Raw genomic sequence first — 26,489 nt, 5'->3', positions numbered from 1 at the left:
TTCTGCTCCCTTGTCTGTTGAACTCCCACGGCAGGCAAGGTCGAGAAATCATACGATGTCAGCGGAGGAACAGATTTCCTAGGATATAACGTGGAAGGAGCTAATTCGGGGATTTTTCTTAGCTGCATTTCGCATTACTAGTCCTCTGATTCTTCGTGAAGGAGGATTTATTCTGGTTATTACTACATCTCGGGCCTTTGTCTTTCGAGATGTGACAATAATCCATTCATGATCACTTTCTTGTGCTATGGGTGAACCGAATATAACTCCAGTCATCACTGGAGGTTTGTCACCTATACTTGCAGGAGATCGGACTCTATGATCCGATGATCGGCTTGCTGCATACTCCACTACGAACCCAATCGAAGTGAAATAGAAATTCACTTTCTTCGCTAAATTTCCATTGATTGTAAGTTGCAATTTTATCTTCTTACCTTCAGGATAAAACATAAAATTGCAATTATATTTGAATGATAAAGTAATCTATCTAAGAAATGAAGGGGAGGATGATCCCACTGAGAGTCGTCATTTTGGTGTAAAGTCTTGTAACCTTCTCAATGTTAACATTAAATAAGATAATTAGTCCCCAGCAGAGTCGCCATTTTGTTTCGAACAAGAAACAAATGCATTTGATTTGGGAAATTATCTTATTTAAACATAACAGAGTGTATAAAGAACAATCATCGTATTATTAATATTGAGTTCATTTACATCCTCGAGTATCCCTTGATTCTGAGATAGATTATCTAAAATACAGAATTTGACAAGATTTGAATATTGAATCTGAAGGCCAAATCCGGCAGCATTTCGACTCATAATTTGATCATCACTTTAAGAGGAATATTGTGCGGGTTTGATCATCTGATTTCCCTCTCTTGAGCTCATATCCTTGTGCAAAAAGAGAACTGGAACTGAAAACCAAGATCAACAATTCCGGCAGCATGTCAGCTCTTAATCATTACAGGCCGCGCAACAGCACTGCCACGCAACTGATATGGTTGTTTGTGCGGACTCGGGCAAACCCTTGCATCCTTCTCTTCTGATACCTTCAGTCTCCTTTGGAGCTCTTGACCTTCTTCAAAATCTCTAACCACCCCAAATGAGAGGGGTAGTGGGGTATTTATAGACCTCCACACATGTGAACCCTCAATCTTTGTGCCATGGGGCCCACCTTGCATCAGATCTAACAATTCATGCAAAACAACAGATACACCCCTTTGCGGGGCTCACGCAACCGATATGGTTGTTTGCGTGGACCCGCGTAATCATATGATCATACACTCTATTTCATCTTTGCACACATCTTTCTTCTGTTTTCTGTCTTCCGATCTTTTTTTATGCCTCAACAGAATAAACAGAGGAGAGTAAACCATTACTTTCTTCAAAAGCTTTTGTGAGGAACTTGTAATAGAAAAACAATTGACCATGCCTTATTCTCCCCAACAAAATGGAGTTGCTATGAGGATAAATAGGATTAATGAATACGGTGAGGTTTGTAATGTTGCATGTCAAGTAGGCTATATCATTCTAGGAGGATGCACTTTCCACCATGTTGTATATCCTAAATAGGGTCCCTGCTAAATTAGTCCCTGTTACTCCGTATCAATTATGGAAAAGCTACGAGCCTCACCTACCTCATATGAGATCATAAGGACCAATGGGACAACGTAATAATCCCTTTGCATCGTAGAGACAAATTGGTGTCGAAGACAATTGAGTATATGTTTATTCGCTATCCCGAAGACTCTCTACTACATAATGGACTAAGATGTAAATGGAGCCATCGTGAAGACTGAATTTCGAGATTTGACTTCTTTGAAGATCGATCATAAAAGTAAAAGGCAAAGGATGACAATTGAGCTAGAAAAGCTCATGAAAATCCTATGTTAAATCAGATAACTCCACCCATCGGTTGTTATTGATGGTCAGAGCTCATTGTCTAAGAAATCTACACTTACGAGTACTGCATAAGATGGAATTCCTTAGAGATTTTTTCAAAACTAAGGGAAAACACCATACTTACTTCTTGGTTGATAAAGTGAACCTGCATCCTCTACTAGGAAGCGCTTAGTCATTATTTGTAGGTTAACTGGGAGGAAGCTATGGATGAAGAATTCAACTTGATGATGAAAAAAAATGTTTGGGAACTAGTCAACCTCCAACCAGAGAAAAATGTTATTTGTAGCAAATGGATATGGAAATTAAAAAGAAATCTGATAGGAGCAATGACAAGTTCAAAGCCAGACTGTTGTGAAAGGAGTGAGTCAAATTGAAAACTTAGATTACGAGGAGACCTTCCCTCATGTAACAAAGTTCTCTTTCATCAAGATGATCTTAGCATTGCCACACAAAGGATTTAAAATTCTTCCAAATGGATGTGTAGACTGCATTCTTGAAGGGTGACCTAGATCAAGAAATTTACGTCTCAGCACGTAGTTTATTAGGTGAAAGGTCACGAGGATAAAGTACATTGATTGAATGAATCGATATAAGGCTGAAATAGTCTTCATGCCAATGGTACATGAAGTTACATCTATCAATGACTGCCTTTGAACTCGTCATGAACAAGGAAGACCATTGTGTTTATGTGAAGACATCTAGAAAGTTCTTAATTATATCCTTGTATGTGGACGATATTCTTCTTATTGGCAACAATTTGGAGATGGAAAATGCTACCAAGCATTGGTTGACTCTGAATTTTAAGACATTAGTGCAACATTCGACATATTGGGAGTTGAAATTGAATGGAATCCTTCCGAAAGGTTCCTCGACCTGTCTTAACAAACTTGCAAAGTATTCTCAATTGTTTTGGAATGTTAGGTTGTAGCCATAGCTACCCCAACAGAAAAGAGTCTCAAATTGAATGGGAGTATGTCCTAAGAGTGATTTAGAAAAGGAGAAAAATGCATTAGGTTTCTTATATTAACAGTCAACAGTCTCATGTATGCTATGTTATGTACCCATCCTGATATTTGTCATCCCATTGGTTTAGTCAGTCGCTTCCAAGCAAACTCAAGGTTTACATATTGACATGTCTTCAAGAGAATTTTTCATTATCTGGTTGTTTCGACAAGAAACAAATGTATTTGGTATGGGGTATATATAGCATTTCACACATGTGAACACCTCAACATCTTCGTTGCGCGGAACACCATTGTGCGGAGACCACTATTTGCGAAACTCCATTGTGCGGAGACAACCATTGTGCGGAGACCACCATTGTGCGGAATCCTCTGTGCGGGCTCCTTTGTGCGGCGCACAAACCCTGATTGCAGCCTTCTGTTTTTGCAGCGCACAACCTCTAGAAAGAACTCTTTTCCCTTGATTTCTCGTTCTTCTTTTTTTATGCCTCAACAGATGCCCCCTTGATTCTGCATTTTCAATTTTTATCTACAAAACCAAAAAATGTGGGATCAACCTAAATTCAATCAATTTGCATTTTTCTTATCATGCGCAATTTCAAATCTGTGCACAACGCGTCTTGCGCACAACAATATTTGCGCACAACAAGTCTGGAGAAAGTCTATATAAACTCGGCCAGGCCTCATTTCATTCATTCCTAGTTCACAGCTCTCATCCATTGCGCGACTTTCTTTTTCTCTGCACACAACATCCACTTGCGCACAACATAACTTTGCGCACAACAGAATCTTGCACTCAACCAATTTTGCGCATAGTAGAATTTCTGTGTGCAACAAGTCTCTCGCACAACTCAGCTCCTGCGCGCAATAGGACTCTTGCGCACAACCTTTTGAACTTTTGCAGATTTCATACTTCTCCCAGTGTTTTAGTTCGTTTTATTGAACTCCTCCACTGGAACTTTTGCAGATTTCCAATGACCCGTTCCAAGAGACCTCATATTTCCCCAGATGCTGCTGAACCGTCAGACCCCGAGCCACGTGAAGCTCATTCCCATAAGAGAGCTAGATCTTCTGAAGGTTATTCCTCTTTCTTCAAAGTACCAACCCCCTTGATAATCAACTTCGCCGATCGAATTCAGCGCCTATCTGACCCCATCCGCACGGTTGTTCTAATCAGAGAGTTAGAAGGACCGCCCACTGAAGGCCAAGAGTCCAACTGGGAAAATTGGCTGAAATCTACCACTAACTTTCGGACAGACGAATCCCGTCCTGCTCCCGCCGGATCCTCCCCTTCTCCCTCGATTTCGACGAAGAAGAGACAAAAGTGTAAAGATGAAATCTTCCAAGAAAAAATCCGGAAGCATAATAAGAGACGCTTCCAGAATGCTTGGGACATGATCAAGTCTCACGTAGATGCAATCAAGTTCAGAAATCCCTATAAAGATGAGACCATCATCATCCCTCTACACCTTCAACGTCATCTCTCTATGATCCAGAGCAAACCATCTGAATACATGACACAAAACCGGCTTCTATATTTGGCAAACTAGGTCATAAAAGAGCCAAGAATTCTCAAAGGTTATCTCACTGAAAAGTGTCTGGTTCCAAAGACCAGGCAAATATTGTACATGCGTATTCTCACGCCATGCTACAATCCTCACACCCTATATCCCACTCATTATTTCGAGACAATCCAGCAGCATTTTCGCGACCATGATTCCTTATGGGGGAAGGATGAATTCAGGACGCGTGGTCTCTGGGCCGAACGCCCATACTATAGTTCATGGACTAAGGCAATTCTAAAAAACTACGACAAGGTCCTTGTTGCGGCGAACATATACTCAACTATAGAAGCCAACTCCGGTTTCTTTCACAAGGATATTCTGATCTACAAGGGCTTCTTAAAGTATTGGTCTTCCACCACGAATTCTTTTCATCTCCCAATTGGTGAGGTGAGAATTACTTTGTGGGATCTGCATAGAATGGCAGGTCTTCCTACCACTGGGTCCTTTCTAGACGAATACGTTCCTACCAATGAGGAATTCGCCAATGTTGCTCCCGGCAGAACACCCAAGATCACGGCTTCTACTATCGAACTTTTCCGTGAGATGTCCAGTTTCCCTGACATCCACAAAATATCCACTCCAATGGCTTGCACATTTCTCACAATTCTTAGTGTGAGTATTTTTAATATCTCTTCCCCTGTCCTACCAGATACACCTTTATATATATTTCTGTTTCTCATGTCTTTTCTCTTTCCAGGTTTTCCGGCAACCATTCATTGGAACTGGAAGCTGCTCCTAGGAGGATAAGAGTCCAGCCAATTTTACTACCGAAACTGAACTAGCTGCTTTCTAGGCATACTGGTTAAGTTTGGTTCTTTTACCCAGTTCAAAGTGTTCAAATTCCATTTGACCAACTCTGTTTGTAGCAGCAGGAGCTATAGCAAAAGGCAAGAAGAAGTATTCTTTGGCCCCTCCCGTACTATGTTCGTTGTATAAAGCTTTTGGAAATGCTGCGGCGCATTGCTCAAGCCCAGCAATTGGAGCTTCATCTTATTTTACTCTGTGGCACTACTTCTCAGGTTGGCTTGGAGTATATTTTCCTTGGACTTATGGTGACCCTGAGAAGGCATATGTTCATCCTGAACACCTACCTTTGTGGTATTTCCTCAGATGGAAGATGGTGAGGAAGGCATATGAATGGATAGTCGATAAGATTGAAAATACCGAATCCATTGATTTCTTTCCCTTATATCTAGATCATCAGGCTGAGGACAAAGAAGTTGAAGACAATGACAGTTTGGAGCTGATTGAGAGATCTTTCTTTCTTTGCATTCGTTCTTATAGCTTCCCCATGCGAGAAGGGGTGGAATTTCAGAGAGAGCCCTACTATCTGAGTAGGTTTGCCAAGCAATTTGGCTACGATCAGGCTGTGCCCCGAGCAGGAGAGGAAGTTACACGAACGATGAGAAGTTATGGGGTCGGCCCCTGCAATTGGGCTTTAATATGGAAGCAACTTTTGGTAAGAAACTTTGGCTCTCGTTTCCTTCTTCTAGGGTTCAATCATCAGGTAGCGGCTTCCTATTCTTGGATGCGATGGTGGGCGCATCATTATTATTTGGTACGTAATTGCTTTCCTGTCGATCGCCCTATCTAGGTTCCCCCTCCCAAGCTAAGAAACTATAGACCAGAGCAAGAGATCGGATATTTCATAGAGAAGGATCACGCGGCTGTTCCGGGGCAGCTCTGTCGGAAAATCTCTATAGAAGAACCAATTAGGGAGCTAAAGCCACCAAATACTATGGAGGGATGTATTGCTTTTGGATCTCCCCTCGATCTCATAAAACGAAGAGAAAGACAGGCTACCCCTATAGATGAATTTGATACTCCAGGCGTTATTCTATCCTCTCCCACTAGCGAAAGAAGCAATCAACATGATCAACCTACTGTCGTCGTCTCTCCTACCATAGATCATACAACAACTGCAGTCTCCCCTGCTACCGACCATGCAACAATTGCAGTTTCCCCTACTGTGTGTCATACAACAACTGTAGTCTCCCCTGCTACAGATCGAATTGTCACCACTACCTCCCCTATGACTCACTCGCGCACCAAACCATTATCTCCAAAGGTTCTGGCACAACAAGTCCCTTCTCCTGCTCGAAGCACTCATCTTCTCCCTGTGAAAACTATCTATAAAGGAAAACAAACTATCTTAGAGGAGGATAGCTCGTCAAACTAATTAGCAAACACTCCAAGCAACGAAACATCTTCCTCCACGAGTTTGACTGACGAAGGGGATGCTCTGCTGGATCAAGAAGCTGATGCTGAAGCGAATATTGAAGGAGAAGGTGAGGGTAGGGCTGCATCTTCCCCCCTTGAAATCCAATCCAGTCGTCCAAATGTTTCTCCCCCAATTATGGTGACTTCTTTCGAAGAACAACTTGATTACGGAGGGTTTGGTTGCTCTCCCGGAGCGAATATTTTCATTTCTTTTGATGCTTCATATTCTCCATGCATCATAGAAACTACTGATGCAATTGCTCATTAAGCGTCAACATTGAGAGAAGCAAAAGTCCCGCCATCGGACATCCAAGTAGGAGCGGAAAATATATTTCTTCCCCAAAGTGCGGAGGTGAGTTAAGATATTGCAGAGGTCTTGCCAGTGGTCACTGTAACATCTAATGTTCCTGTTCATGCTGATAAATTTCCCATTGTACCTCCTCCTCCGATCCAACCGGTAGCTTTAAGTTTAGAATTCTTTTCTGATCCGGTTGATGTTTCGACTCCGACAACTTTAGATTCGAGTAATGGAGTTCACGACCTTTCTTTTAATGTTGCTGTCGCAACTACGGACATGCTCACATCTTCTGAACCAGGAACCTGTTCCATTCAGGCTACTTCAGCAATTGCCCCCAGAGAGGGTATAATCTCTTCTTCTTTCTTTTACATTACTTGATTCATATGTTCATTTCCCTTCTTTCTAATTGTGTTTTCTTCTTTTTCAGCTACGACTATACCGACTCCAAGTGGCTCTGAAGGTTCCAACTCAGTGGCTACAGTTTTTGATAAATTTTCATTGGAAAAAGTATCACCTCTTATGCTGGTGTTCTTCAAAAATGCAATTTTTGTCATCATAAGCGCCTTTAAGGATCCAGCACAATGGCCTTTCTTGGACAGTGCTTTAGCTGTTCTTGATCATTCAGCTTGCTTGTCCCGTATCAATGTTCATTCTCTTCATGACTCGCTATCGCAATTCTATGATTCCATCAATAATTTAGAAGCAGCACGAAATGTAATTGTTGTTCCAGAGATTTTGGATCGTCAAAGAGAATTAATGCTGCTCAAGGAGAAACTCTCTCGAACAGATGACATCCTCTCCAACTGTGGTGCTGCGAATCAGTCTCTTCATGAAAGGTTGAAAGCTTCCAACAAAAAAAAGGCGATCATTGACAACCAAATTGCCTTTCTTGAGAAAGAAATCGCATTGCTCAAGATTTGAAGAGAGGAAGAGGAATTAAACATTCGCCAAGTCAAAGAAGAGCTCGATGCGAATGCTCAAATTGCTGATATCGAAAGGGCGGAACAGGCAAAGAACAGGGAGGCCGTTGCTTCTTTGGAATTGGAATTGGCCGACGTTCCTGATCAGGCCAAGGTTATCCTTGAGGCCGAGCAAATGACTACTACAGCACAGATTCAGTTGAAAGAGAATTTACAGCGCTATGTAACAGTATTAGGCATGTCTGAAGATTTATAGAAATTGCACTTTTATGTAAATTCCTTTCTTTCTTTTTCTTTTTTCTTTTTTTTTTTTTTTTTTGTGTTGTAGTGTTCGAATGAATTGTGATGTTTTGTTCAAAGCAAATATATTCTTGACAATGCAATCATGGGTTTTGGATACATATTGATGCAATATTTATATAACCATCATACTTCTTTATATCTACAATCCATTATAATTATGAATCACAAAGCATTCCTATGTGATGTTTATTCTAATGGGCGGGGCTACTTCTGTTTTAGAGTTAGTAGAGTTAGTTTTGCACACAGTTTAAGCTCTTGAGTAGTGGAGTAACCACAGTTTTTTAGACTCATAAGTAGTTGGAGTCTGGTCTTATGTGAATGGCCTCTGTAACTCTCTGGAGTTCACGGGGCTTATCACTGCCCGGGAGTTCACAAACCACGATCCATCAGAGGAGCCCGGTGAAGCTACCGGGGCCGTGAACTCAGTGGGATTTACGCACAGGGTGGTTGACCGCAATAACTCTCTAGAGTTCACGGGGCATGCAAGGCTACCTTTGGTACCAAATTCAAGGCTGTCAGTCAATCAATGAGAGGGTGTTTTTAGAGAGACTTTGTCCTCATGAGCTACTACTGAATCAACCTAGGGATCTGGGGGGTCTTATTCTGTTCCCCGTTTTTCTTCGTCTGTAAGGTCAGACCCATTCACAAAAGGGTATTTTCATCCTTGTCCATGACGTTGTCGGAGAGCTGTACAGACGGCATTGGTCTCACATGTGACTGGCTGTTGAGGACTTTTTTGGCCTTTTAGGGCTTTTAGTCGCTGGCTCCGTCCGCTGCCCGCATGAGTATGCCTGTCATGTGGCCTATACGGGTTGTTTAGGGCTGCTGGCTCCACACTGCTGCCCAAATAATATATAGGTCATACATGTAGTTGGCTGTATAGGGCTTGGATAGGCCGCCTTAAATGATAAACTGTTGTCACAGTCATAAAAAATTTGCATGTGCTTGGCCGCATACGTTATCCCACTGCCATAAATGGTGAATCAATAATTGGTACATCGCCGTTGCTTTGTATTGTCGATAATATTCTGATGATATCTGTCTTTCTATCAAATTAGCTTGGCGATAATAACAATTTCGATAAGCGGTCACTAACGATAACGACGATTGCGATTTCAACGATAACCGTTGATACTTAGTCTTGATATGCTTGAGAATTCGCTCTTTATTCATATATGAAAAGCGTTTTTCCTTTTAAGGTTGTTTCATCATTTCACTTATAATTGCCCCATTTTGATGTAGAAGCATTATTCCGATAATCTTCTGGATAAAACTTCTTCCACTGTCAGGGACGATATTTCTTAATGAAGCGGGCATTGACCGGTATACTGATGCCTCATCCGTCCGGATCTATTACCCTGCATGCTCCATTCGAATATACTTCGATTATGATGTATGGCCCATCCCATTTAGGGTCGAACTTGCCCCTTGTTCTGCGAGTGACCACTATCGGTCTTTTCAACATCAAAACCATGTCACCTTTCTTAAAAGATTGATGCTTAACTTTCTTGTCGAAGGCAGTAAAAATCCTGGCCTAATATAATTGCAACCGCTGTTGAGCCGCTAGTCGTTTTTCATCGAGTAAGTCCAATTCTGTCAGCCTTATTCTTGCATTCTCATCATCTGTAATCGACTGGTGCACTGCTACTCTAAGTGAGGCGACTTGTGTCTCAATTGGTATGACAGCCTCTACGCCATAAACTAGCGAATACGGGGTAGCTTGCGTTGCCGTCCTGTGAGTAGTCCTGTAGGCCCATTGTGCTTCTTGCAGCTTTTCATCCCAATCACGCTTATTCCCGGTCACTGTCTTCTTCAATATTTTCACAATCGTCTTGTTGCTAATCCATTTGCTGGTGGATAGTAGGGTGCTGAGAACGAATGATGAATACTGAATTTGAGACATGGCTTCTCCATGCCCCTATTCTTGAAAGGAGTGCCTTTGTCAGTGATGATTTTCTTCGGGATGCCATGACGATAGATTATTGCATGTCAGATGAAATTAACGACGTCCTTTTCTTTAACATTTTGTAATGCAATTGCTTCTGTCCACTTGGAGAAATAGTCCGTTGCTGCCAATATATACTGCTTTCCTTTGGATGACGGCAGATTTATAGGCCCAATAACATCAAGTCCCCATGCAACAAAAGGCTAGGAAGTAGCTGTCTGATGAAGATCTTCAGGGGATATATGTATGATATCCCCATGAATCTGACATTCGTGACATCGCTTCGCATAATCTATAGCATCTTTAAACATTGTAGGCCAATAATACCCCATCCGATACACTCGATGGAATAAATTTCGTCCAGCCTGATGTGCCCCACATTCCCCGGAACGAGCCTCTTGCAATACTCGACTTGCTTCTTGCTCATCCAAGCATCGCAGCAAAATCTCATTGTAAGATCTTCTGTATAATGTCTCATTACACATAATGAATCTCTTCGATCTCTGTTTAATTTGCAGTTTCAACGTTTGATCTTCCGATAGGATATCATATTTGAGATAGTCAATAAGAGGCTGACGCCAATCGTCTGTTGTCACCTCAAGGCACGATATGGGGAGTGCTTCAACGACTTCATTGATGATTTCTACCGAGGGCAAAAATCTTCTTTCTATTGTCACTTGCAAGGGGCTTCGATCTGGGCAAGATAGCATTGCTGCTAGGCTAGCCAAAGTGTCTGTCTTTGCATTCTCGCATCGTGGCACATGCCTGATTTTGACGTGAAGGAATTGTTCTAACAGTTGTTGCGCTCTTTGACAGTACGGTAGAAGCTCTTGTTTCCTTGTTTCAAACTCAGTTGTTAACTAATTTATAACCAACTTGGAATCCCCATAAATCCGCAATGTCTTTATCTTCATTTCGCTGGCCATCTCCATTCCAATAATGAGAGCATTATATTCGGCTTCATTATTTATGCATGCGGTACCCAATGTGAAGGAATAGGGCAACAAATCGCCTTGACGAGTGATAAATATCACTCCAGCACCTGCTCCCGTCGCTCGGGATGCGCCATCAAAAAACATCTGCCATGAATTCGGCGATTCGATCATCATAACTTGTTCATCAGGAACGACTTCATCGTCTGTTACTAAATGAGCCGCCAGAAAGTCTGCCACTACTTGCCCTTTAACCGCTTTCGTTGGCTCATAAGTGATCGTGTATTCTAACAACAACAACATCCACTTTGCCAATCTCCCTGATAACATCGGCCTTGTCATTAAGAACTTGATGGGGTCTACTCGAGATATCAGAGTTATGTCATGGGACAGACAATAATGTCTTAGCTTTTAGACCGCGAATATCAATGCCAAACATACTTTCTCGATCAGCGAATAATTGTGTTCTGCGCCTATTAAAGTTCGACTCAGATAATAAAGCGCCGCTTCCTTCCCATTTTCATTCATTTGTGCCAACAAGGCTCCTAATGAACTTTCAGCTGCTGATATGTATAGAATAAGAGGTTTAACCTTCACCGGAACCGTTAGCACTGGAGGCTGTTTTAACAACTCTTTTATTGAATCGAAGGCATTTTGACAAGATTTGTCCCATATAAACTCCGCTCCTTTCTTCATTAGATGATAAAATGGTTGGCACTTTCCTGCCAAATTTGAGATAAAACGGCGAATGTATGCCAATTTCCCTTGCAAGCTTTTCAATTCTTTCAATGTTCTCGGGGGCGGCACATCTTGAATAGCCTTGATTTTTCCTGGATCAATCTCGATTCCCCTGTCTTACGACAAAACCGAGGAATTTCCCTGACGATACCCCAAAGGCACATTTAGTCGGATTCATCTTTAGTTGTTTCTTTCTAAGCCGATGGAAGACTGAAGCTAGATGCCCACGGTGTTCCTCATGGTCATTTGATCTAACTACCAAATCATCCACGTAACACTCAACATGTTTATGCATCATATCTTGAAATATACTCTGCATTGCACTCTGATATGTTGCACCCACATTTTTTAGAACGAATGGCATAACTTTATAACAATAGATTCCCAACGAAGTCCTGAATGTTGTTGCTTCCTCGTCTTCAGGAGCCATTCTTATCTGATTATAACATGCATAACCGTCCATAAAGGACATAACAGCATATTTCGTTGTACCATCGATTAACAACTCGGTTATCGGCAGTGGAAAATCGTCTTTCGGGCAGGCCTCGTTTAGGTCTTTGAAGTCGACACATACCCTGATTTGTCCGTTCTTCTTATTCACTGGGACGATATTCGATATCCATTTAGGATATTTGACCTCTCTAATGAACCAGACTTTTATTAGCTTATTTATTTCTTCTTCTATCCGAGGAACCAGGTCTGGATGGAATCACCTTTGCGCTTGCTTGATCAGCCTTTTATCTTTGGAGATGTTCAATCGGTGTATTGCCACTAACGGTTCTAAGCCAGGCATTTCTGCATATGTTCAGGCGAAGACATCTTCATTCTCTTTCAAAAGCTTGATATATTGATCAACTTCTTCTGCCAGACTAACACTTATGAATGTATTTCGCGGTTCTTCTTCTGTTCCCAAATTTATTTCTCGTAAACTGTCAATTGTCGGTTACCCCTCGTCTTCCATCTGCTTCGGAGCTGTCTTAGGGTTTCTAACCATCTCAAAATTCGTTCCCTTTGCTTGGTTGACTGTAACTATGTTAACTGAAGCTTCTGCCCCCAGTCCTCGAAATCTCTCTCGCTTTTTTTGATTGACTCCGATCAGGATCTGAATTCCCTTTCCGTAGTTTAAGCCAGCTAGTTCTTCGGAATCGAAACCTATATTCTTCATGATTTTCCTACTAGCTGGACTATACTTCTTAAGATCTTCGGATGTCAATTTCCCATAACTCGTGTCACTGCTGACTATTTCTTCTGTCTTTTACCTCTGAAGGGGCATAAAATTCAATTGGCTCTGGGTATTTTGCACTGGACTTGACATGAAATCTCTTCAGGCTGAGTGGAAATGGTTTACTCCTTTCAGCATACGGTAGTGGTACTGTGTAATTTGACTGCAAAATTTCCAACTGTTCCGATGACAATAATGTTAACAATGGTTGTCCCGACTGTCGCAGATGCTTTGGCACAAAATAAAATTTCTTTCTTACTTTCGTTGTCCCAGACGATTCTGTCTCCTCCCTTCATTATTTCCATGCAAACATTTCCTGGGGCCTTATTTTCATCGTTCCCTTTTTCTTCTTTACTGGCAAATTCATCATAGTAACTGTCGTCTGCGAAGAAGGGTTCGGCTTCTGTATACGGCCTCGCATCAGCTAGCATTTTGTGTTGCACCCCGTATTTGCAGTATTTGAAGCACTAGTTTAAGGTGGAAGGTTTGATGCCATACTAATGCATCCACGGTCTCCCCAGAAGGAGGTTATATGTCATCACTGCATTTATAACATGGCAAACGACATTTGTAGTTAACTCTCCTATTTCCAGATTTATTGTGATCTTACCAAGCGCACGTTGCCCGTCTTGATTAAAGCCCCGTATCATCATTCCACTAGGGCGGAGGTTAGAGCAGCGATATCCCAATTCATTCAGCACTGTTAGTGGTAATAGGTTTGCAGCAGACCCATCGTCGAGGATTATTCACTTGACCTGCTTATCGCGAATATGACCCACAATCATCAACGACCTATTATGTTCCCCATCACAAATTAGGTCATTGTCAAAAAAAGAGATAACAGGCATACAATCTTCCTGTTCTTCATTCTTCATTTCGGTCAGCAATGCCTCTATGATGTCATCGTCAGATAAGGCTTTAATTAGACTTTGTCGAGAGTCTTCTGACAATCTTAGGGCATCATAGGCTGAGCTGGTATGCCTTTCAAGTGGCTTACGATGTCGTATGTCACCTTCCCTGTTTCCTTCTCTTTTTCTTTCTTGCCATTGTTGCTACTGCAGTGATTTTTTATTGTTTCCGCTTTTAGTTTTTCACCTTTCAAATTCGATGGGCTGGCTATTTTCTTTCCCAATCATAAGGTAGTCACCGCAACTTTCCCCGTTATTTTCTAATGATCTGCTTTCATTCTTTCCTGAGAATCCTCTCGCATGGTAAGCACATTCGCTGTCACTCTTCTGTCCATCTCTTTCTCCTTTCCGACTATTATCTCCCCTCTGTTTATCATTCTCTGTATAATACATTTCAACGTATAGCAATTTTCTGTCAAGTGTCCTACCAGATGATGATAATGGCAGAAATCTCTTTCTTTTGTTTTCGATGATTCTTCAGGGCGCTTCGACGGAGGTAGTTCAATTGTCCCGACTTTTAGCAACTGGTTCATCATGGGGAATACGTCCTCTTTCTCGAATGCAAAACCCTCATGGGAATTCAATGATCTGGGTCTTTTATCATAAAATCTTCCCCTGGGACGATTTGACTCTTCTTTCCATTCTGTCTTTTTGCCTCTTACTTCTCTTGTATCATGGCTTCTCTTCTCGTGATCGACTGACTACACTTGTAATCAATTTCCAAGGCCCTCTTCTAGCTATTTCGTAATTAAATGATGGCATTTTCCTAGTCATCAGTTCCAAGGCGTGCGTTTTTGTGGCTAAGTCGCAGAAGGTTTTGATGTCAGCACTGGTGAGGCCGAATGCTATTCCTGTCTCCATAGAATACAGGCACATCTTCACCTGCTCCTCCTCTTCTGGCAATTGCCAGCAAGAAGCCCCCAAGGTCTTCCATCTGTTTATAAATTTTTCCACAGGCTCTCCTTCCCTTTGTCGTACTGAAGCTAATTCCGTGATACTGACATCACGTTCTAATGAAAAGAAATTTGACATAAACGCGTCTTGCATTTGTTCCGACGTTCTCATCGACCCGGGTGCTAAGCTGGAATACCATCTGAATGCCTTACTTGTCAGAGAGGACTCGAACAGCCGTAGACAATATTGGGGCACTGTGGAGAAGTTCCCCATACTGGTGATAAAGTGCATTAGATGCTCTTCTAGTGACCCATCCCCAATGAATTTCTGAAAATCAGGGTGCTTGAAATTGTTCGGGAATGGAATATCTTCTACTTCTCTTGGGTTCAACGTCCGATACCTGAATCTTCCCATGCCGTCACGTTCCCTTTGTCCTAACAACTTCCTCGACGACTTGTCGCACTTCTTCATGAGTCATTACTCTTGCCGCAAGAGCAGAACCGAGCGATCCTGTTCTCGGCGGTTGTGACCCTTCGGGCTACTGTTCTCACTCATTCGCGTTGTCGGCCATTGGAGGTGCTGCCATTTGGGCTACATTATGTGCGAGGGTTGCCAGGGCTTCACGAAGGTTTCTGCATTCTTCCATTAGCGTTCTCTGTGCCTGAGCCCTTTCATTTATGCGATCTTCTGTGGTCGGGGACGGCCCTTGGTTTGTCCCAGCCATACACACAGCAGCCTCTCCGTTTCCTCACGAAGCTGTAGTCGAGGCCAAATGAGAATGCATTGTTGCTATGGGGGTCGCTAAAAGAGGAGATTCATCTGATTTCCTTGTGTTTCCAAAGTAGCCAATTGATTGAGACGATGAAAGGACTGGCGAGCCTATCAGCAACGATTTGCCTTTCTGTTCTTTTGTCCACAAAGTATCTCTAGTAGGTAAAGCAGGGAAGTCGCGTATCGCCAAGGGGACGGAGGTTTTCTCAAGGTAGATTGTCGGTGGGGCGAGTTTGGGGTGCTTCCTGGCTGCATTTCATGTTACCGGCCCCCTAACTCTTCTTGATGGTGAGTATGTCCCGACAACGGTGACATTTCGGGTTCTTGTGCTCCTCCGTGTAACAACAATCCAGTCATTCCTTTCTTCTCGTGTTACCAGCAAGGCTGTTATGACTGCAACAACTATTCGTGGTTCCACTTGCTTGACTGGCGCAGATTTCTCTTTGCGGTACTTAGCCTGTTTATTAGCATATTCGATGACAAACCCTGTCGCTATGAAGTAGAAGACTGTTTCTTTCTGAACGATTGCCATTGGTTGATTATAGTATCTCTGGATCTGTGTTCAATTATACAAGGGAACAGGGATCAGCATTTGAATAAAATTAAGTTCTACTTTGGAGATGAAAGGGAGGATGTTCCCGCTGAGAGTCGCCATTTTGGCATCTTGACAACGCCAAACAGTTTAAGCTCTTAAATAGTGGAGCAACCACAGTTTTTTAGACTCATAAGTAGTTGGAGTCTGGTCTTATGTGAATGGCCTCTGTAACTCTCTGGAGTTCACGGGGCTTATCACTGTCAGGGAGTTCACAAACCGCAATCCATCAAAGGGCCCAGTGAAGCTACCGGGGCTGTGAACTCGGTGGGATTTACGCACAGGGTTGACCGCAATAACTCTCTAGAGTTCACGAGGCGTGCAAGGCTACCTTTGGTACCAAATCCAAGGCCGCCAGTCATATCTCTACACAAGAGATGTTGGCCAACCCATTGATTAGCCACTTTTGCATGATTCTTTTGTGGCTAATGTCAGGGTTAAGGGATTACAAATGATGAGTCTCAATAGTCTTTAAGCCAAGTGAGAGATTGTTAGACTTTGTGCAACCCATCAAACTAATATTGACATGTGCACATATTTATTCATTGAATTATATTAAGATTTTCTTATGTTTGTTTTTGTGTGTGGATGATTGTTCATGACAAACATTCCAATTGGCTATCATGACGAGATGTAGCCAATGCTCGTCAATTAAAGACTTGGTCTGCTTCTTGCACAGTGTAAACTATTATGCATGTATGCACGATAGGAGGCATAGTGAGATTCATGCAGGCCATAGAGATTGGCGTGATCGGCTCTGTGCCCAATCAAATCATATAAGCCTATGTGTTGATCATTGGTTGATTGGAAGGATCTCGCATGACGATCGTGCAGATAACGAATGTTGATCATTCACCATGTAAGAATTGAGCCACACAAGCTACGAGACCAATTACCTACAAGCAATGGATCGATTCCAATCCAGTTGTCAAGCAACATGCTAGTGTCGCAGGTGCTTAAGTGTCCTTATTACTCTACATTACGTGGCAAGGACGTGATAAGGTTACACTACTTTGTTGTGCATTCTCAATGCATATTTTGGTTGTGTTAGAAGCACACTAGGAAAGTGGGGCTAAGTCAAGATCGGGTCATGCAAATGGGTTAGAGGAAGACCACAGATGATCACACAACGGTGATAATGCACATGAGACTTATCTAAGGCGCCAAATTGAATGGACGGTCAAATTTTATTGCAAATGGTTTTAGAAAAATATGTATATGTTATATATTACTATTTTTAACAAGCTTTGATCAATCAAATTTGCAAAAATGAAATCCACTCGATCTTAAAAGTAGATAGTGTGCTTCATGATCGAAGCATGGGGATTTGTGCATATACATATGGAATCAAACGTGCCTGATTGAGTATGATCATATCAAAGTTTTAGGATAAGCGATTGGAGATTGGGATGAATCATTTATGGTCCACTTTTAGATTTGGTGCGATGTCATCCTCTAGGGAGGATTATAGTCTTAAAGGTTTCATATTGGAACTACTTGATTGGAGGTTGTAGATTGGATTTCCTTATTAAGAGATAATGTGGTAATTTTTGTACACCTCATTACCACCATAACCTAAAAGTTATTGGACTTTGTCTTTAATTAGGATCTCTCAATGATGGAGGCCTGTAAATAAGGGTATAGGCTTTGATGAGAGAGATTTCTATCTTCTCTCAAGCCCTAAGCCCCAGAGAAATATAGAGATTCTCTTCCCTCGTGTGGTTGAGAATCGACATCTTTTGTGGGTTTTCCTTCATCTCTATGCAACAAATAAGACAATCATGGTTACACATTTGAGGTAATTTTGTCCCTAGAATTATTTTTTTTTAGTTGGTGCATATTTTATGGTACTTCCACTTTCAAAGGAAACTTTGAGCACTTTTCAATTTTCATATGTGTTATTGAGGTGCCACTAGTTTCTACTAAAGATGGAATTGCATAAGAATTTACAGGCCCTCGATGATCATGCCAACCTATTACTAACATCTCACCAATAAGTGCAAAGTAAAAAGGCACTATTCAATTCTCGAACAGATAGTTTCTATAACCCTTGAGTTTTAGATTTTACTAGTGGAGCCCATGATTCAATGATCCAATCCGTTGATATGATCATGCATGCATTGGATAGTGTAAACACCAAAATCTCTTGGAAGGAAAAATTCTAACAATTCATGTGTCCAACGAATAAATGGTTAAATGTAGCATGGGTCCACATTCAACCAAAAAAAAGGGCAAAGATTTTACCGATGGCATCTTTAATCTTGGGAATTTTTAGAAAATGGACCATTCATGGTGGGGCCCATCATATCAATGGCTTGAATCATTAAACCATGATCTAATTGTACAAAATGTGAACTCGAGTGGACAACAGAAACTCCTAGGCCGAGCATTGTGTAAATACCTCAAAAGGTTTGTAAAGCTTAACTACCCAATATAATGTTTCATGCGGGTGGTAGAAATGGAAACATGCCTTGGGGTTTTATGTGATTGTCATGTACCACTCAAACTAAAAGCTAAATTTTATTGGATGGCTATAAGTAAGGTATTCCATAATGGTAATAGTGCCCGTAACGGGCTATGTCATTACCGTTACAATATGAGCCACAATGCCCATTATGGCTGTTACCATTCCAAAAAAAAAACAAAACAAACAAACACATGATTGGGCCTTGTAACAGACTGTTACAGGCCATTTTTTCCAGTTATAGCCGTTACATAACCATTTTGGAATACCTTGTTTATAAGACCAGCCATCTTTATGGGACAAAATGTCGGACGGTTAAGGAACAACAGTCCATGAGATGAGTGTAGCTGAAATGAGCATGTTGAGATGGATGAGTGACAAGACAAGGATAGAATTAGAAATGAATGTATTCGAGGGAATTTAGGAGTAGCACCAATAGGTAAACAAGATGAGGGAAAGAAAACTTAGATGGTTTGGTCATGTGCAATGGAGACCAAGAACTGTGCCGGTTAGGAGTGGGTACAGTTTGAAGGCTCTAAAAGGGCACGGGGAAGGCCCAAAAGGACATGAGTGAAAGTAGTAAGAAAAGACTTAATGGCCTATGGTCCAAGCCTAATTGAAGCTATAGCCCTTGATAGAGGGGAATGGCAGAAAAGGATGCATGTAGCCAGCCCCAGTTAGTTGGGATGAGGCTTAGATGATGATGATGAATCTTTTAAAACCCGGACTGGATACCCACTCATTTTCATGGTCAGTTCAGTCCAAAACCAGTCGGACAGCCAATCCAACTGGGTGAACCTGTGGCATCACCGTGATGCTACTAAGTTGATTAAAATTACCAAAAAAATCAGAAAATAAAAATAAAAAATAAAAGAGGCTGACAGTTCCAACCTGAACTGCCTGGGTTGAACGAGTCAAACAGTTGGACCAGAAAACCTGTGTTACCCGGGTGGTCCAAATCCAAAAACGGTTCTAATAGATATCTACCCGGGGTAGGCAACTAGTTCAAGTCCAAACTGGTCTGACCAGCTTATCTGGTCTGGATTTTAAAAACATTGTTGCAGGGTAGAGGGTGGAAGGGAGGGAACATACGATGCTTCTAGATTCAATAAAATAAAATAAAAAGAATACCAACCTGGCCACGTGGATGTTTTCTTCTCTTCTCATCCCATGAGTGATGGGGTTGATATGAACCCATAGCAATCTCAGTGTCTCTTGAACCATCCAAAGATCTTTCGTTAATGTTGGCAGACCCCAAAATGATGTATTCATCATCTACTATCATCCCTTTGGCATGAACATAAATCATGAACCGTGGGATCCTTTTGGACACAGCCTGCAGGAATACTTTTATTGGTGAAACATCATCATAGATTTTCTAGCAAAGTACAAAGGAAAAAAAAAAATAAAAATGCATTGAACAGATCTCAGAATTGATCACTTTTAGTCCATAGTCAATCTGATAATTTATTTTAGCAACGTGCCTAAAAGTTCCACTCTATCAAGTGTCATAACTTATTTTACTTATGGTCTAGCTGAAGCTTTGGCCCTTGATAGAGTGGAATGGCAGAATAGGATTCATGTAACCAACCCCAATTAATTGGGATCAGTGTTCGTAATATTGATACTATCGGCCGATATTATCATTATCGCGGGCCAACAATACGAAACCCCTCAGAAGTCTCTCAGATTCGATACTGGCAGCCATCTTTGACGGAGAAGACTCTCTCTTTCTCTCTCTCTCTCTCGACATTTTAAGTTAGGGAGCGGATTAGCTGTTACACGGGTAACAGTTCAGTGGGTGTTAAGCTCACCGTGTGGGACCCATCTTGATGAATGTGTTTGATATCCATGCTGCCCATCCGTTTTCTCAGATCATTTAAGGATGTTATGCCAAGACTTAAGAAGATCCAAATCTTAAGTGGACCACACCATTGGAAAAAGTTATGAATGACCATTAAAAGCATTTTGCAGGCCAATCTAATCTTTGAATTTTCCCTTCGTTCAGTTCTAGTTGATCTTATCAATGGGTTGCATGACAAATAAACATTACAGATCTTCTTGCGGTGAGCCTTGGGAAGTTTTTAATGGTGAGCATTCAATTATCATTGTTTCATGTGGTGTGGTCCACCTAAGATTTGGATGTGCTTAATGTTTTGGACCACATCCTAAAATGGGCTAGAAAAACGAATGGACGGATTGGAAATACAACATATAATCAAGGTGGGCCCTATAGTAAGGGTAACATTGACTGAGTTGTTACTCAAGTAACACCTAATCTGCGCCCCTGGATTTGGTGCAACTCGGTTACACTAAAGATGGTGTGGCCCTCACGGTGGGGTCTACCTTGATTATGTTTTGTATATCCATTCCGTCCATCCATTTGGATAGATCATTTTAGGTTATGAGACAAAGAGTGAGACAAATCAAAAGCTCAAGTGGACCCCACCAAAGAAAACAATGCGGATTGAACATCTACCATTAAAAACTTCATGGGGCCATAGAAGTTTTCGATCAAGCTGATATTCGTGTTTTCCCTTTGTCCATATCTGTTTGACCTTATGAACAGGTTGGATCTCAAATAAACATCATGGTGGGCCCCCACAAATAGTTTCAAGTTTCAACAGTGGGCATAACAATCTCCACTGTTTTCTGTGGTGGGGTCCACTTGAGCTTTGGATCGGCATCATTATTTGAATCATGCCCTAAAATCATCTCTCCAAATGGTTGAACAATGTGGATACAACACATACATCAAGGTGGGACCATGATGGCAGGGTCCCACCCACGTGGATATTCCGTGTAGGCTGCGGATTGGGTACTACCCCCACCAGGACGAGCGCGACTTCAGTGGATTCCCATATCCACCGAGGTGTGTGGAATCCCTGACCGTGGGACTCACCTTGATGTATGTTCCTTATATCCACGTCATCCATCCATTTTGAAAACTCATTTTAGGGCATCATCCCAAAAATGAAGAAGATTCAAATCTCAAGTGGGTCATAATACATGAAACAGTGGTAATCAACCACTAAAAACTTCTCATTGGCCAAAAAAGTTTTGGATCAAGCTGATATTTGTGTGGTCTCTTTATCTAGGATTTTGTGACCTTATCAACAGTTTGGATGGCAACTAAACATTTTGTTGGTCCCCATGAAGTTTATAATCACGACTATTTCCTATGGTATGGTCCACCTAAGACTTAGACTTGCTTCATTTTTGGGATCAAGCCCTAAAACGAGTTTTAAAAATGTATGGATGGTGTGGATGTAATACACATACATCAAAGTGGGCCCCACAATTATGGATCCACCCAAAACCACGCCTAAACGCGGATTGCCTACTAACTTGAGGTGGCTATTGGACGGTGCTCTGTCTACGGGCCCCACCATGATGCATGTGTTATATCCATGCCACAAATCTATTTTTTTTATATTATTTTAGGGCATGATCCCGAAATTGAGGCAAATCCAAATCTCAAGTGGACCACACAACAAGGAAACAATTGTGATTGAACGACCGTCTTTAAAAACTTCCTAGGGCCCACTGTAATGCTTATTTGCCATCCAACCTGCTGATCAAGTCACAAAGACCTAGATGAAGTGAAAACACAAATATCAACTTCATCCAAAACTTTTGTGGCCCGAGAAGTTTGTAATGGTAGGCATTCAAATACCATTGTTTTTGTGGTGGGGTCCACATGGGATTTGAATCTTCTTAATTTTTTGGATAATGGTATAAAATTATTTGGGAAAATGGATGAACATAGTGGATTAAAAACATACATTATGGTGGGGCCTATAGACCACCATCCAGTGATAGCATCAATAGGCAATCCGCGTCCCACCAGGACCTAGCCAAAGACAGACGGTCTTGTGGGGCTTGTGGTAGGGCCCACCATGATGTTTCATACATGTCTTGATATATTTATAAATGCTATGCATTCAATTTGAATATAGTTGCATTAATTTAGTCAGACAACACAGCTTAGAACCTTATATAAAGTAAACATATTATGTGCACCATGTTATGATTTAAAAGTGTGTTTTAAGGTCTTTTTTAACAATCCTTGAAGTTTTATTAAAAAAATCAACCATTTTACCACATTTCCCCATGTTTCCCAAAAAGTAAGCTAAATTATGTGATACAAACGATATATCCCGTGCGATAACCGATATGTGTCTGTATCCCAAGGGTGCGATACATTGCGCAATGCCATTATTTCAAACATTGATTGAGATAGATAAGGCGTATGTGATGATAATGATGATGATGATGAACATGTGTAAAAGTTAGATGTATTATCTATAACTGCATAGGATACAAGTAGACAACCTAGTAATAAAATAGGATGAAGTACAGCTAAAGAGATGCAAATGATTGATAGAGAGAATGAGAGTGAATTTTCAATTACTGGAAATAGGAGGTGATGTTGGTGGTTCCTAAAGTGTCATATTTAGAGTTTGTACATGAAGAGCCATAGGGCCACTTTTTTTATTATTATTATTTTTTTAAAATCTCGAGTTAGTATTTCTATGTAATGTATCTATCCATGTGATAATGATGAACTCGGTCTAACATGAAGAAAGATCCTATATCAGAGAAGCACAAGGGTAGCCCATCAATGGTCATAACAGAAGAACTAAGCAAGTTAGATCCTAGAAACAAGTGATACAAAGGCCTTGTTTGGCAACATGGATTTAGAGGGATTTGTGGGGATTTCATTTTTTAGGTCCCTTTTTTTGGAAAGGTAAAATTCTAAGCACTAGGAGGGCTTGAAACTTTTTTTTTTTTTTTTTGGGGGACACTTGGGATTTTAGATCTAGGTATCGAAAAATAGTGATGTAAAGGCCATTATGTAACGGTAACAATGGGAACCATTATGTGTTATGGGGTCATAATGCTTACAGGAAAAAATGGCCCATTACGAGACCGATATAATTTTTTTTTTTAAATGGCCGTCATGGCCCGTACTGTAATGGTAATTAAGGTGGCCATAATTGTGCCACCATTACCATTATTGGATACCTTGTTTTAGAGGAATCACAATCCCTCACATTCCCGCCTCAAAGTTGATTTGCAAAATCCACTCAATCCCACATGTTTCAAAATCCATTGGATTCCAAAGGATTTAAAATCCATGCTGCCAAACAAGCCCAAAGGATCAGTGGCTTGGAAGTCAACAAACCAATCTTTTGAACATATACATAATTTCTGGAAGGAGCTCCTAATAGTAGCAACCATAGCAAGATCCAAGGACCCTACAAGGAAGAGGTGGCATTTAAGATCCAAGCTAAGTCAACCTTTTTTCTTCTCCTTTCTGTTTTTATTTTTATGAATCTCAAGTTTCATCTACTTTGTCACAAGTATAGCAATAGAGGCAGGGGTACAAGTGAATGGAAGTCTTTTAGAAAGGTTGAATTGGATTTTACTGAGCAAAATTGATTTTAGGTCTAGTTACAGTTTGGTCAAAATAGTTTTGTATCTACACAGTGTAGCTCAGTAGCCGAGTTGGTGTGTACCCGCTCTCCTAAGCCATGGCCTGGGATCAAGTCTCCATTTTATGACGTTTGAGGTGATGGCGCTAACACCCTACCAAAAAAAGAAAGTCAATAACTTAGTTTTCATAAGACATCTATCTGATTCAAAGAGAGCTAGTTTTGAAGAACTATTGAGTGGGTAAGAGGACATTACTATATTCCTGTGTGCAGCTTGACATTCAAGTTTGCCGTGGGACTTTCATGGGAGTTTCTCCTCCAACTCCTTTTGTGCATTGTCTAGGAATGGGTGATTGGTGATCCTTTGCCTTGTTTAAAGGTGGGGAATGCCCCATTCCTCCTAGGTCGAAAGCTTTTTATGCTTAACGGCTATAATGGACAGAAATCTAACATGCGATCTTCTTAAAAAATAGGGAGCTTTAGTTAGTGAATATGTGGAAGATGAGTAGTGGGGTAGGCCAAAGTACCTATCTAACATTTTTTTTTAGTATTATTGGCTTACGGAAAAAAAAAAAAAAAACTATTGAAAAAGCCAACTTGGCGATCAGTTGGTTAGGTAGTCCTCTTGGAGCTAGACGATTAGCATTGTGAGGAATACTTCCACATTTCTCGTGGCACTTGGAAACTGATGGGAATTTCTGAGATATGGTGGCTTCATTTGCAATTGTAATGGGTGAGATTAAATAATTTGATTATAACTTGATGAGAGAATCCATAGTTATACTGATGCATGAATCGGTAACATTTCCTTGTGTCAATTGAACACCACCCATTTCAATGTCAGTTACAGTTTCATACATAATGAACTAGTGATTGAACAAGTCGGTTTCATGTATGTTACCACATCAGTATTATGAGAAAGCTGACTAGTTGATTGTTTCATTTCCTTGGGCAATTCTTCCCGATTTCCGAGGCAATAGAAATTCAAGTACTCTTGTGGATGGGAATTCGAGCCCATGGATCTTAGCTCCTTTGCAACAATACCATACATCATCTGCATCGTCTGGCCCTGCAAAATGAGGACATGCCACAGTGGAAACGACAATGTCAGTAAATTTTTTGTGAGCCCATGGAAAGACGATCAGCACTTCATAGTTTAAAGACCAAAAAACGCAAATAGAGACAAATGTATGCTACAATTAATTTATTAAAACATGAGGCATTTGGACCAAAGAGCTGGTTTCATCAAGATTTCTGTATCAAGTTTTTTCCACCGACCCAAACCCATTGACTCAATGAGACGAATCAATTAAAATTCTGAAGCAAACCATGTTACGGCCACTACGTGACAGTAATGGTGGTACCCATTACATGAAAGAGGGCTGCAACGCCTGATCTGAAAAAGGGGGGGGGGGGGGGGGTTCCCCCTTTAAAATAAAAAAAGAAAAAAATAAATGACCTTTATAGGGCTATAATGGCTGTTACAGCCTGTATTGCAACAGTCATACAGCCGGCCATTACTGTTATCGAATACCTTGATATGGATTCCATGCAACGGTGAGAAATATCTCTTCTTTTCGGAGTTCGTTAAAATAAGAAAGGTCTTGCATTCAAAATTCCAAAATGCCTTCAAAGTATTAAAACATTTTTAGCGGGGTTATATTATATTTTTGGCTTGACACAAGTGATGGAGCTAGAATACACTTCAATTACCTAGGATCATCAAGAAGCCACAAAGTATCAATTATCAAAACATGATGATGCATGATTTCTACTGTATCGAGGAGAAATGTGATGGCCATGCCTGAGAGTAATTTGAATCCTACTTTTCACAGATGTCCAATGTGGCACATATACAGGCATGGAGTTGTTCCACAAGTGGTCCCCACCACTTATGTTTTGTGGCCCAAAAATAAGGCTGGTGCAGTCTTGTGGTGGGTTATACACATGTATGAAAAATGGACAGTTAGCTAGTGCAGATGTGGTGCCCCTGATGACCAGAGAGGCCAGATTTTTTTGTCACATGCATACACTGGGGTCCACGTGCTGAATGGCCTACATCTCACACAAAAACAATACATTGCATGTGCACGAGGATGTTGAGGGTCAAATATTGCATATCAGACCCAGTTATTACCTGGATTTATGAACAGGATACTGTTTAACAGCCCGATTTACTTGTGTTTGTGTTGCAAGGTGACTTTAAGAGCCTGGACTGAAAAAGGGTGCTAAATGCATGGAATGACGCTCCGAATTCACCAAAGCATGAGACGGACCCTGGGAGACCAAGATCGTCGGATTTGCACGCCAGATATCTGAGAAAATCGAGAAACTGAAGCTCAAGTGGCCTGAAAGACGTCCAGAATGCAAGATCACAAGGTTCCCAGCATCCGTTCAGTTTGAAACTCCATACATGGC

At 41.2% G+C, this 26,489-nt stretch overlaps 1 protein-coding gene across 3 annotated transcripts in view; it reads right to left on the bottom strand.

Moving 5' to 3' along the window:
- The window catches only part of LOC131237201 (phospholipase D delta-like), an 89,963-nt gene that overhangs the window by 15,912 nt on the left and 47,562 nt on the right, over positions 1 to 26,489 (bottom strand). For 2 of the 3 annotated variants that reach the window (XM_058234874.1, XM_058234873.1), the window contains 2 exons: positions 24,973 to 25,140; positions 19,769 to 19,969 (listed from right to left, as the gene is read on the bottom strand). In XM_058234874.1, the coding sequence (XP_058090857.1) occupies positions 19,769 to 19,969; positions 24,973 to 25,140 (369 nt within the window). The remainder of the gene's footprint in view (positions 1 to 19,768; positions 19,970 to 24,972; positions 25,141 to 26,489) is intronic. The other variant, XM_058234875.1, reaches the window with a different exon arrangement.

This window comes from Magnolia sinica, chromosome 2, assembly GCF_029962835.1.
Source record: "Magnolia sinica isolate HGM2019 chromosome 2, MsV1, whole genome shotgun sequence".
In the NCBI taxonomy this organism is placed as follows: domain Eukaryota; kingdom Viridiplantae; phylum Streptophyta; class Magnoliopsida; order Magnoliales; family Magnoliaceae; genus Magnolia; species Magnolia sinica.
The sequence above is the reverse complement of the archived record's forward strand: the minus strand, read 5'-3'. Positions and strand labels throughout refer to the sequence as shown.